This window comes from Dermacentor albipictus, chromosome 9 (assembly GCF_038994185.2).
Source record: "Dermacentor albipictus isolate Rhodes 1998 colony chromosome 9, USDA_Dalb.pri_finalv2, whole genome shotgun sequence".
NCBI classification, from domain to species: Eukaryota; Metazoa; Arthropoda; class Arachnida; order Ixodida; family Ixodidae; genus Dermacentor; species Dermacentor albipictus.
The window spans coordinates 132,043,527-132,056,930 of record NC_091829.1 but is presented as its reverse complement, the minus strand read 5'-3'; the positions used below and the strand labels follow the sequence as shown (position 1 = coordinate 132,056,930).

At 44.8% G+C, this 13,404-nt stretch overlaps 1 protein-coding gene and 1 pseudogene across 3 annotated transcripts in view; one reads left to right on the top strand and one right to left on the bottom strand.

Annotated features, from left to right (window-relative positions):
• The window catches only part of LOC135915565 (E3 ubiquitin-protein ligase RNF170-like), a 138,087-nt gene that overhangs the window by 77,606 nt on the left and 47,077 nt on the right, over positions 1 to 13,404 (bottom strand). For all 3 annotated transcript variants that reach the window (XM_065448683.2, XM_065448684.2, XM_065448682.2), the window contains exon 2: positions 6,819 to 7,045. In XM_065448683.2, the coding sequence (XP_065304755.1) occupies positions 6,819 to 7,045 (227 nt within the window). The remainder of the gene's footprint in view (positions 1 to 6,818; positions 7,046 to 13,404) is intronic.
• LOC139049802 (uncharacterized) lies at positions 221 to 928 on the top strand (annotated as a pseudogene).

Below are 13,404 nucleotides of genomic sequence, written 5' to 3'. Positions count from 1 at the left end.
GGTGGCAGTGGCAGGCAAGCAAGAGCTTTCCAAATTGGAAAAACGAAACAGCACAAGAAAGCCACGGACATGAGAGAGCAGCACACACACAGTGCCGACTTACAACAGTTTATTCATGAAGCCATGAAGGATTAAATATATAGGGCGCTACAATGCGCAATATGTGAATAATCAGCAAGAAGCCTGGAGCATTATTTGCAATGCTGATAGTGACAGCCGCATGCCGACAGTGCACCCTGAATGTTTGCCATTCAAACCATATGCCATTTCCAGAGATGAAAGAGCCATCGAAGGAGAACCAACGCACGAGCTCCGAGAGGTAGTTGAAAACATTGAAGACACTTTACAATTTCTGAGCGAACAGTACGATGAACTGCAACAACGAACGGAGTGAAATGAAAATGTGATCAAGGATCTAAAACGCAGAACCGAAAGACTTGAGGGAAACGAGAGTGATGTCAATCAGCTTCACGCTGAAATTGACCAACTTGAATGGAGGCGCCGCCGCTTAAACCTGGAATTTCATGGGATTCAACACTCTGAGAAAGAAAACCTGCTCGAAAAGCTAAACGACGTAGCCGTGCAGCTCTAACTTCCACAGCTCTCAGAAAATGACGTTGCTTCAGTTCACCGGCTGCCCTCAAAGAAAGAAAAGATACCGGCTATAATCTGTCACTTCACGAAACAAGCAGATAGGGACCGCTGGTGGAAAAGCAGACAGAAGTTGCGTGAATCGAAAGACTATGTATTCCTGCTTGAAAATGTCACGAAAAGGACCCGCGATTTGCTCTTTCAGACAAAGATATGGGCGAAGCGAGCAAACTACAAATATGTGTGGCACAGCAACGGCCGCGTTCTTGTCCGAAAAACCGACGGTGAACGCGCAGTAGCTGTTTCTACCGAGAGGGATCTTGATAAACTCACTTAAAAACAGTTCTTGATAACGATGGCTTGTGCTAGTGGGGAGACTTACATAATGCCACAAGTATTCAGTCAGCATTTAGGCGAAAAATTTCAGCAACCCTTTAAATGCTTTCATCTAAACATCCGCTCAGTTTCTAATAAGAAAAACGACCTCTCCTTGTTTTTTGAACTGCTAGGACAATCATTTGACACAATACTGTTAACAGAAACATGGTCAATGAACGATGCGGATATTTTCCGTATCGCAAATTATAGTACCTTCTACTTAAACCGGTCATACTCTCGAGGAGGCGGAGTTTGCATCCTGGTAAAGGAAGTATTCAAGTGTGACTTACTGCCCGAACTTTCCGCAACAACAACTGACTATAAAATTCTAGCAATAAGAATGCATAACACCGTTATTATAGTGTGTTATCGCCCTCCCAATGGCAGCGTTACCAAGTTTTTTGATAAATTAGAAGAAATCTTTGAGTTTGTAAATAAAAATCGCCTTGATTGAATTTTCGGCGGGGACAGCAATATTAATATGATGAAAAACGATTCCCAAACTTTACAATTACATATTTTACTGAAGGTGAATGGTTTAGTGAATGTAATAGACTTTCCCACTAGAGTTACCGAATATTCATCATCTTTAATTGATAATTTTTTCACAAATATCATCCCTGAAAAAGTTAAGGCGGATGGATACTATTTTTCTTAAACCTGTAGATGAAAACGAAGTAATCCACATAATTAAAAATCTAAACAGCAGCAGTGCGAAAGGTATTGACGGGTTACAGATAAAACCTTTAAAATACGTTGTCGATATCCTGGCTCCATGCATTGCATATATTTTCAACCTTTGTCTCAGTCAAGCTATTTTTCCCAGTAAAATGCAAGAAGCACGCATTAGTGTCCTATATAAAAAAGGTGACAAAAATGACATGAGCAACTATCGTCCAATATCAATTCTCCCTATGTTCTCGAAGGTACTTGAAAAAATAATTTTAAATCGGCTTATGGATTTTGAGCAAAAACATAAACTTTTAAATGAATACCAATTTGGCTTTCGCAAAGGCCTCAGCACGGAGTGTGCCTTACTTGCTCAGAAAGAGTTAATTTCAAGGGCAGTTGATAAGGGAAAACTGGTTCTGGGGTTGTTTGTAGATTTTACAAAAGCATTTGATTGTGTTAACCATTCACTTCTTATTAGGAAACTCCTACATTATGGCTACCGCGGGAAGGCTGCATCCCTCATCACGTTATCACCGCAGTCACCATGAGAAGAATGCAAAGGGGACAAGCTGTTGTATTCCGCTGAAGTAGTAGTTCGCGGTCGCTGTTTTCCAAATGCACAAAAAATGGCAGTGGTCTCCGAGCACCCACGCATTACATTCCGCTATACGTTGTCTCTCGTGGGACAACCCGTCGCAGGTTGACGCAAAGCAGCGAACACGATCACATCGCTGATTACAATAGGCGGTCGTTCTTGGATGGAATCGCATTCACAGTAACGAAAGTAAACAACGCTAAAAAACAAGAAAAAACATAGCGTCACTTCCACTCAGAACAGGAAGCTGCAGCTACGTAAGTTCCGCTTGACGCCAGAAGCAAGGGGGTGAATGGGAGAGGAGCGCGGAGGAGGAGAGTAGGTTGGCGGTACTTAACCTGGTCGGCGGAAACGTGTATGGAGGGGCTTTAATATAAACAAGAGAGGAGAGCTGGCCCAATAGGCGCAGCAACGCCATGAGCAACGCCAACTTCCGGCTTCACTTTCGCTTCCCAAAGAGTGACATTTCGCTTCACAAAGAGGCCTCTCCTGAGTTTCCTTCCTCCGTGGAGGAAAGAAACTCAGGAGAAGCCCTGACGTCTGTCTTTGTGAAGCGAAAGTGAAGCCAGGAGTTTGCGTTGCTCATAGCGTTGCTCCGCCTATCGGGCCAGCTGTCCTCTCGTTTACATTTCTCGCGAAACCATGCCGTGCTGCGCACAACCGCTGTTAGATATGGAGCTGTTTCCTGCGATTACTTCGAGTTCCCCAAACCACTTCGAGTCGCAGCACAGCTAATTGAGGAATGCAGAAGCAGGAAAGTGCATTCCAGAGAAGCGGCCGAGCAAACAAGTTTAAGGCAACAAGTTCACGTGCCAACAAGTTCGTGCGTCGCCGGGATTAGAAGGGGGCCTCGTACAATGGAGCTCAATCGTCCCCCTTCGGCTTTGAAGAAGGCATCTGCTACCGCTGCGGAGTCGAGCCACCGGGTGCAGGTGGGCCCTTGTGCAATGAAGCATGAGCGCCCCCCCTCCTTCTCCAGCCTAGAAGAAGTGGATCGCCAGTCTGCGAGGCAAGACCGCAGAGAGCCGCCAGGTGCGACACCGCGACACGGGCGCCTACCATTGGCTGAAAGTGGCGTCATCGGAGCGGACTCTCCCATTGGTGAAACATGACGTGACTTACAGTGCTCGAAGGGTTTATAAGAAGCCTTCCAGAGAGACCTGAGGATTCTGGGACATTCCCTGATTCCCTGATTCACCTCTCTCGAACGTCTTGCCGCGGGCCGCAGCGTCCGAGTTGCTGCCGGCCCGTAATGACTGTACAACTGTTACTTGTCTCTCACGTCCCCTGTATATAATGTAAAATAAATCCTCCCAAGTTTGTGGGTTTCCATCCCGAAGTCCGTACTCCAACCCCTACACCGCGCTGCTCGGATCCGCACCAACCTTTAGTATTGCGCTCCGCAGCAATACTAAACAATCGTTAGCACGTTAGCATGATTCTGCCAAAGAGGGCAAAATTTCCCGCGGATATTCCTTCATCCGTTGCCATTGCCGTGGCGCGGTACATTGCGTACAGCATTGCATGCGCGTTCATTTCACCAACTTTAGTTCCTCCTTTCCCACCTGGCCACAGGAACATCCGGTAAAGCACGGTCCAGATAACGCAGCGCAACAAAACATGGAGACCAACGCAAACCCGCACTCACGGCGCCTTTGCCACGATACGAAACCTACGGAGCAACACGTGTGATCGCACAGAACAATAAGAAAGCTGCCATTGTGGCCCGAAAGGCGGGGCCACCACAGCAAAGAAACAAAAGAACAGCAAAACAAAGGAGAACCTACTACGTCATTTCCTCCACATTTTTCTCCTAGCGCGCGGAGGGGGTAGGGCCTCTCCTCAGTTTCCTTCCTCCATGCATGCGCCGGTCAGAGTCAGTGCATGGTGCTCTCGATCGAGTTGGCTCAGGGAGTGTCCAAAAAATCAGACGAGAGGTTGCAACGTGTCCAAACTTTCAGCAGTTGTTATACATTATGGACTATGGGGAGAATAGGCAGGTTGCGAACATAGTTCCCGCGCCTACTGGGGCACCCCTCGCGGCGGAGAGCGCAGCCCGGCAGGATACGACCGGCCCTAATGCGTTCAGAAAGCCTGTCTGTGCACTGTTTCGCACGTAGCTGTTGCCTTTTCTGAGCAATGCCGAAGTGCAACCACTACGGCTTCAACAATGGATCGCGCTCGTCCGACGGCATAAGCTGTTTTATGTTCAAACGTTATGACAAGTGTGTTAACGCTGAATTTGTTACTTTTACAGCAATGATGGCAGTAACTGGACCAGGATATGCAGTAAACAAAGTAGTTTGTTTCCTCACTGTACCGCAGTAAAGCTGTGGAACTCGCCCAATTTTCTCCCATTCAAACAGCGCTAGGGCTTGCTGAAAGCTACGAGGAGGCGTTGCAGCTGGCTCAGCTGGCATACACCCTTCTGTGCCCAGCATATCAACTAAGGGGCAGTTGAAATCGCCAGAATATTTTACGACGTGGTTTGTTGGAACATCCTTTGCATGCACTAAAAAATCACAACATATAAGTATCGAACTTCCAGTAACTTGGGCGAAAATATTTTCCCAGCGTAGTCTAACACTACTGGTAAGTTCCTCACCTTTTTTTGTGTTTGGGGAGAGCAACGTTAGAATACCTCCGGTTGGTCTTACGAGTAGTTCGTACACCCCACGTTCTTGGATGAGATGTTTTGGATTCGCATTTGCTGTCCTGTATGTACACGGAAACTACTGCGGCATGCTTGCACTTCCCTGCGATGCCAGCGTGGCAATCGCAGCTCCACGCTAGGATTTGTCAGCTGTTGCTGATTTTCAAGAATAAATGTCCCCTATAATTTCATGCGTCCACACCGTAGATAACTAAGTAACTTACGCTGAGCTTCACTCATCTTGCAGGTGCGTTATTTTTCGTTTGCGGAATACACCTAGCATTCACTTCCGATCAGTGCGAGTTCAGCACTTCCCTCACGTCGTAGACGTGCCCGATTTCAAATAGACGACTTCCTTTCTCTAAATTCTTTTCATGAAAAAAGCTGTCAAGATCTTGTAATTCCTGAAACCCGGTTAAAATTAATATCGGCATGCTTTGTCGCGGCATCGCTACCGTTTGACACGGCGCCAAACACGCAGCGCGAGCTGCTCACGCCGTGAGTAGTCCTATTGCATTCACGCGACTATTCGTCAGATGGCGCTAGGGGTCAAAAATACAGGGCCTAGCACTTGCAATGTGCCCATGGCAGTGCCGCGAAGCAGACCGAATAATCGAGCATGTCCAAATTTTCGGAGTCCAGAAAATCAGTCGGCGACTGTACCGGACTCGCAGCATTAAAGAAAGGAAATGCGGGCAAGACATGACGATTATTGCTGCGTGGCAAGATATGACCCGAAGGGTGTATGCAATTTTGTTTGGGGATGTATCGGCGTGCAACGTGGCCCATAGCATGGCGTTACCGTAATGGAACCAAACAGGCGATGCCAATACAGTGTCACTTTCAAACGAAAAGGTGTGCTAGCCACAGAGGCAACGTCAAACGTTCATGCCAGGCGATACTTCGGCATCAATAAGAAAAACATCCGTCGTTGGAGGGGTAACAGGGAACGCTTTTTGCGTGTGCTGCAACGAGATGATAGCAACAAGGAAAATAAGCATGCGATAACAGAGAAGAGCTGATATTGCGCCGTGTTTCGATGCGTGAGAGTCATGCTGCACTGTCTGCACAAGCATGGGCAAGCCGACGCGAGCTTGCGCACGTCCGTAGGTGTGTGTGTGTGGTCTGACTAGTGGAGATGATAACTTAGAGTGAGGATGGCATATTCATATTAAATAAATGCTATTTTCATTTTGTGAACACTGTCTTCACTTCTTTGTTAGGCCTACATTCGTTTCTTTATTTTTACTGCCTTCAGACGTTCGGGGGTCGGCTAACAATCGACGCCGGACTAGATTAAAGTAAATACGGTAAGTTTCCTACAGCATTACCCAGAGGGAAAGCTGGCACTATGACATTGGTGTATAGATGGGAATACCGGGATGTAGAGACCTTGGATTGGCATCATTCTTGGAGAGCCAGAACACCTTGAAGGCACGCTTGGCTAGTACTGTTTCCTCTGTTACACTGGTTCATTTTTTACGAAAACAGCATGTGAAACGCTATTTATTTTTAATATTACATTGTATTCCATCATGAGGACTTGTGCTTAGATGTCCAATTATATGAAACCTAAGAAAGATCAGTGGTTTGCCAAAGTTTGAGGTCAGAGAAGGACTACGCTCGCTTTGCAACAGTTTGTAGTCTGTTCTTGCATTGCTTCGCACAATTAGGCACATCAGGCGAGTAAAGCTTAATGAAAGATGTGATACGGGTGAATGAGAACCTTTTATGCAGGTTTTATTTTAAGAAACCTTTATCTGTGCAGCCATGTTCATGTTTTAGGCCAATCACACACTAGGATACCACTGTTCCTACGAAGGCACACTGCCTGTTGGGAAACTAGCATAAACGGTGCCACCAGATTTCTCTCTAGGTTATATTGTAAGACTCTTTCTGGCCAGGGCAACAACCCAGTGCGACACCCACCACAGAAGAGGTGTCCGCAGTTGGTCTCCACAGGGTGTCGGGGCTCAGCCAGGCAGATGGGGCACTGTGCATCTGATCCATAGTGTGGGGCCGTTTCCATGCTGCTGCTGTGTTCTGCCACTGGCGACACAGCTGTGGCACCATTGTTGAGCCTCGCACTTGTCAGTTCACGCCGTGGCGGCTGCTCAGCTGGCGACGAACTTGGCAGCTGCCGCAACTGCTGCCACCTGCCAACATTGGAGACAGGACCAAAGTAAACAAAAACAGCCGTAAGTACATTTTCACTGTAAATTGTTCTTGGGCAAGTTGGTTGATATTTGTTGAAGCCACTGTAGGGCGATTAAGATGAAAGCAAAAGTACTACTCCATGCAAACTTTGGGAAGCTTTCCATATCACAAAAAAGGGGAACAGATTGTGTCAGTAACATGCCTATTTTCCTATTTGGAAGTGTGATTCACTTTTTTTTTTTTTACATGACGAGTGATGAGCTACTACACATGTGCATTATTCTGTATGTCTTTCTGCTCAGCTGGTGAAACCCCATAAAATAAGTTATGAGTGTAGCAGTTGTGGTGTCCCATCTGCTCTTCGTATTTTAGGCCTACAATGGCTTCAATGAAGCCCATTTTTCTTGTGTGTACAGTGCCAAGCATATTGCAGGCTTCACGTGTGTCAGCATACAAACTCCTGAAATGACAGCCTGTGCGTGCCATTCATATGTAGCTTGGCTAGTGGGGAGAGCTGTCAGATCAGGTCACATTATGAAAAAGTTTAGCTATGAAAATTTACATCCCATCTGAGGGAGTACTGTGTAAGTGTCCATCAAGTCGACTGACCATTCTGGCCACCTCAGATCAGCTGGAGCAGTGTCAGCAAGGAGGAGACTGACCGGGGGCGTCTACCTTCGTATACTGGTACTCCAGCCCAGCCAACCAGCACTTTGGCAGCAGCCAAAATGGACATTCCAGTAGATGGGCTCTTACAGAATACACCCCCCCCCCCACCCCCATTCATTACAGGTGCCACGGCAGAGGGCTCCAATTAACTTTGGTCACATGGTATTTCTTAACACGTTCTCAAAGATCAGCACACCTAATAAACAGTGCAAATACAAATCTTTGTCATGCGTTTGCATGGTTTACTGTATTGTTGTTGCACCAAGCCTAGCTAACAGCCATTTCATACAACAAGCATTTTTTATTCCACCCACATTGGTCTATGGCCAGGAGTAGGTGGAGCCAAAGTCCATGCCTCAGTGACTGCTGCCTCTGAGCAAAAAAAAAAAAAGAAACCATCTAACAGTCTATGTTTTTGGTCATGGTTGCTATGTTTTGGAAACCACCTGCAGGGATCTGCATATCTTGGTTAAAATGAAAAATATTTCACACTTACTACTGCTCTGTTCTTGCTGCAGTTTTGCACGAAGATTGGATACAATGGTCCAGATCATTCAGTATAACACTTGGAACTGCTACTTGCCTGATTTTTTGCCTTGCAGTATGCAATGTTTAAAACATGGTGGACATCTCACTTCCATTGTCTGCAACATGGAAAAGCATGCCCTTGGAGACCAGTTTCCCCGAAACCCTTAGGAGTGCACAAGAGGAATGCAGATGAAAGCAACTTTTTTTTTTTCTTAGAAGCCAGGCTGTGCCCACAATCTGGACCATAAAAAGTGATCCTTCTGAAAAATGTGAGCAAAGGCAGGGCAGCAATGAGGGCAAATACTTTTTTGCAAGATTTGAAGCGACATACAGTATGCACATCCCTGCACTGTGCTCAGCAGCACAATTTTATGGCTACTGAGCCCCCTTGGTGGGTGTGCTGTCTATGGTGTGAGGCAGCTGTGATAATTCAATTTGTAAAAAGAAATCATTCTGCATGAAAGCATCTGTTATCCCGACTGGTCAGGGGCTGCATCATCCACCGACCATGTGAGCAGTTGAAGGGACACTAAAGAGTTACACAAAATCAGTTTCGACTGATAAGGTATTCTTTCAAAGCTACATGTTAGTTAATTTTGTGGCAATACAATGGCTGGAAGTATACAGTTGAGCTTGTTGTATTTCGTGCTGAAATTCCAGCGTCAGTGTGGTGCCATGCCAAGTTCAGCCTTCTGGAATAATACAATTCAGTCCGTCTTTACTAGTAAAAACTGAACTAGGCCCGAGCACACACTCAAAATCCTTGAAATCGCGGCAAGCTGGTGCAGGAACTTCAAGGCAGCATCATAACCTGTGCTCAGTTTTTGCACCTTTTCTTGTTGACCACGCCTCTTCAAAATGGAAAGAATGGTCTTTTTTCGTACTACTGTGGAAAAAAAACTTCCCTAATACAGCTCATATTATTTTCCTTTTTAACCTAACATTTCTGAACCAAAAGGTTTCCTTGTTAACAGCTTAAACAATTTGGCAATGTTAATTAAACTTTTCTGTATATCATGGCATGACATGCATTGCTGTGATGTGCCAAGTGCATTTAAGGTACATAAATATGAAGGTCATGTGAGTAAAGTTCAAGGGTAAGGAGTGCCTGCTAGAACTGCTGACCGCATTCGCTGCTCAAACATGCCTTTACCTTTATTGACCAGCATCAGCTTGCTATCAACAGCTGTTGTGGCCACCTTGTGTCATCACTCGTGTCCAGTAATGGCAACATGCATGCCGTCTGATGTGCACCCTAATCCGACACCCAAAACAAGCACCTAAAGTGTTGCATAGTCACACAGTGTGAGCGGCTTATCATGCTGCCATAAGATTGTTCATGCATTGTCACAAATTCAAGTGCCTATCACTCTGATCAATCAATCTGCCCATCATCCACCTTGCTGCACTAACCCCTTAAACAATGTACCGCTTAGATGCCACCACGGTTACATTAAATATTCATTTTTTTCCCGAAACCATGAAGCTACAGAACAGCCTCGAATGTGCACTGCGCAACTTTCCAAATGAAACATTTGTTAAAGAGCTACCTAGCCGTATTTGTGTGTGAGTATTGCTCTGTCGCTGCTTTGCTTTCTTTCTTTGAGTCATTTAACCTTGCACTTGATAGTTTACAATCTATACTTTTCATATTATTTGTCTTACCCATATTTCTGTGTAGTGTTAGCATTGCTTCTATTTTGTTGCTGCACTTCTTTCAATTTTGTAAACTTGTATTTGATATTACACCCTGCTATCAGTGGCGTAGCCAGAAATTTTGTTCGGGGAGGGCTCACATTGCAGCTTGGCCTCCTCCTAAGAGAAAACATTAGGTCGGATGCTCCTATCTAAATACATGTAGAAGAAGAATTCGTTTTTCTCGGCAACCACTGCACCAAATTTGATGAGGTTTGTTGCATTTAAAAGAAAAACTTAAAGTCTAGTGACTATTTGTTTCGAATTTTCGATTTAGGTCGTCAATATTTTATTGAAAAGTGGCAAAAATCAAAAATTTTCAGAAAACAAAACAATGAAGATTGCAACTCTGTAAATCAGCAATGAAAATTGATATCGCAATTCTGTGAATCGCGCATAATAGCACATCTATAGCGGACAAAATTGATATGTTACATATGAGTCTCAAAAAGTTAAGTATTATGGAAATACGGCTCTTGCAGAACCCTTGTACATACCATAACTAATTTAGGTAAGTTAGAAATAGACATATGAATATGAATGAATGCCATTTACAGAACCGTGATATCTGTTTTTGATGCAGAGCTATTAATTTGTAAACTTCGTCCTATCTTTTTCGATGTTCCGGATTTTTCAAAATATTTTAAACAATGTTCTGGCCCTAAATCGAAATTCCGCTTCCAACAGACACTAGAATTTAACCTACTCTCTCAAATGCAACAAATTTCATTTTTAAAAATTTAGGAGTTATCTCAGAAGAGCGTTTCTGCATTTTACATGTACCTGAAAAGGCCGCGCCGGAGTTGGGCGCAAGCTAAAGCTTCCTCTTAGACGATTTGCCTAGGGATCAAATACACGAATAATAACTGCATTGCCATTGCCAAAGATGCTGCAAACGAATTCTTGAACATGACGCACTATCAATACAAGTAAAATATGTATTTTTTCATAAAATATTATACTCGTATGTGCCAAAAATTGTGCGGAACATAACTGATGTCAATGCTTCCATGTTTTTTGTCTATTTAATAAATAAAGAAAATATCACACGAACTTCAGAAGTACATCAGTTCGAAACCAGCAAATCAGTGCATGCCGCTGATATGAAAAATGTAAAGGCCATGAAATGAACAAGTTGAGGGCAAAGATGTTAATGAAATTTTGTCATTCAAGATCCTTGTTTACATACTTGTACATATGCAACGGCCAGCGAAAAATTTCAATAACGCTGTCATTTGTTCCAATGTATTACGCAGGAGCAGCTGTCGCCGGTCGTGTATCGTGAGTAATTGCACCGAAATTATAGTCACAGCAGAGAACACGTATAAAAGGCAGGAGTTCTGCAGAATATACGAGGGCGAGTCAAATGAAAGTGAGCCAATGCAAATATATGACAAACGGAGTACTTCATTTAAAAGTCGCCTCCACGAGTATTTAGACATTTGTCCCATTGACTAACCAGTCGCGTAATTCCTGTCTCATAAAGCTCCTTGGGTTGCTGCTTCAAAACGTCTGCAACCAACTTTCACGTCATCGTCCGAGACGAATTTGGTTCCCTTCAGCTGTTTTTTTCAGTTGCCCCAAAATGTGGAAGTCGCAAGGCGACAGATTTGAGCTGTACGGCGGATATTGCAGCGTTTCCCACTTGAACTTCGCCAGTTTTATGTTGACCACATCAGCGACGTGGGGACGGGCATTGTCGTGGAAAAAGATTAGCCCATTCGTCAATTTTTCACGTAGTTTGTTCTTGATTGCAAAAAGAAGCCGATCCGGCGTTTCACAATATCAGAAACAATTAATCGTCTCTCAAGATTTTGCAAATTCTATCAGCAATGGCCCCTGACGATCGAAAAATAAAAGTCAACAACACCTTTCCGGCGGAAATGATGCCCCTTGCTTTCTTTGGGGGTGGTGAATTCGAATGTTTCCATTGTAAGCTTTGCCGTCGTGCTTCAGGCTCGTAGTAGTGGCACCATGGATCGTCCTTAATCACAATTGCAGACAAGAAATCATTACATTATGGGGTTTTACGTGCCAAACCACTATCTGATTATGAGGCACGCCGTAGTGGAGGACTCCGGAAATTTAGACCACCTGGGGATCTTTAACGTGCACCTAAATCTAAGTACACGGGTGTTTTTGCATTTCGCCCCCATCGAAATGCGGCCGCCGTGGCCGGGATTCGATCCCATGGCCTCTTGCTCGGCAGCCGAAGAGCCGATAACCGAGATGTTCATGAATTATGGCGTGAACAGTGACGGTGAACCGAACCGTGACTGATGTTCACACGCTCTGCCAGTTCATCGATGTTTATCCTCTGTTCTTGTGTCATCAGCTCATCAACCTTTGCAATTTTGTTAGAGGTGATTGCACGATGGCTTTGGCCCGGTCTGGGATCGTCTTTGCAACTTTCACGTCCTTCTTTGAACCGTTTATTCTAACGCTTCACAGTGGCCAATGAAATGCAATGTTTAATGTACACAGCAGCCATACGGTGACTAATTTCTTCTTGGGAAACACCTTCAACTGTCAAAAACCTCACGGCACCACACTGCTCAACTTCTGGAACGTCCATTACGTCACGCAACCGTGTTCAACCCAATGTATGAGCGCATTAAAGAACATTTATCCGCACACCTGCATGCCACTTTTGTAAATGAGGGATGCCTGCGTGCTACACGCAGGCCTTGCAGATAATGAACAGAACCATAATTGGGCGGGGTGGGTAGGCTCGCTTTCAATTGACTCGCCCTCGTACATTAAAAATGCGAAGATACAGCTTGATAAAGGGCAAAAAATTGCCACTGGAAACAAAGTTCACTGCAAGTATACAAAAAACCTCGCAACAAGATATCTAAACATATATATAAGTCTCCAATATATCTACATATCTAAGAAAAAGTCACGGTATATAATGGGCCAAACAAGTTGCGCAATCAGAGATTCACAGAATCCTAGATCCCGCCCCAATTCCATCCACTCACCCCGATGTATCGCGCAGACGGAAGGCGGCGCGCTTGCTCCCCGTTTTTCTCCTCTGCGCACACAAGACTGAGCCACCATCGTCGGCTCACCCATTCCCCCTCACTCCCCACACGCTTTCACTCGCACATACAGCATGCGGCGCGCGGTCACAATGTTATCAACCTTGGACTTTATGCGGAACATGACGGCGATGGCAGCAGTGCGCCTAGAGTCTCCATATAATTGCTATCGCAATAATATAATAAGAGTATCCGGCAACTGAAGCGTCCCATGGCCCATTACATTCTGCAAAAGAAGTAACAATATAGAACTTTCACCATGCGACAATTCGCTGCGCCGCAATGTTGTTGTTTTTTTCTTCTTTTGTGGGTCGGGGGAACCGTAATGAAAAAAAAACGCAAAGGAAAGTATGTTGGTCACAATCGAATGCCTACTTTGGGCAACTAATGTGGCCGCTAAAGGAATATTGAAGAAAGCACGA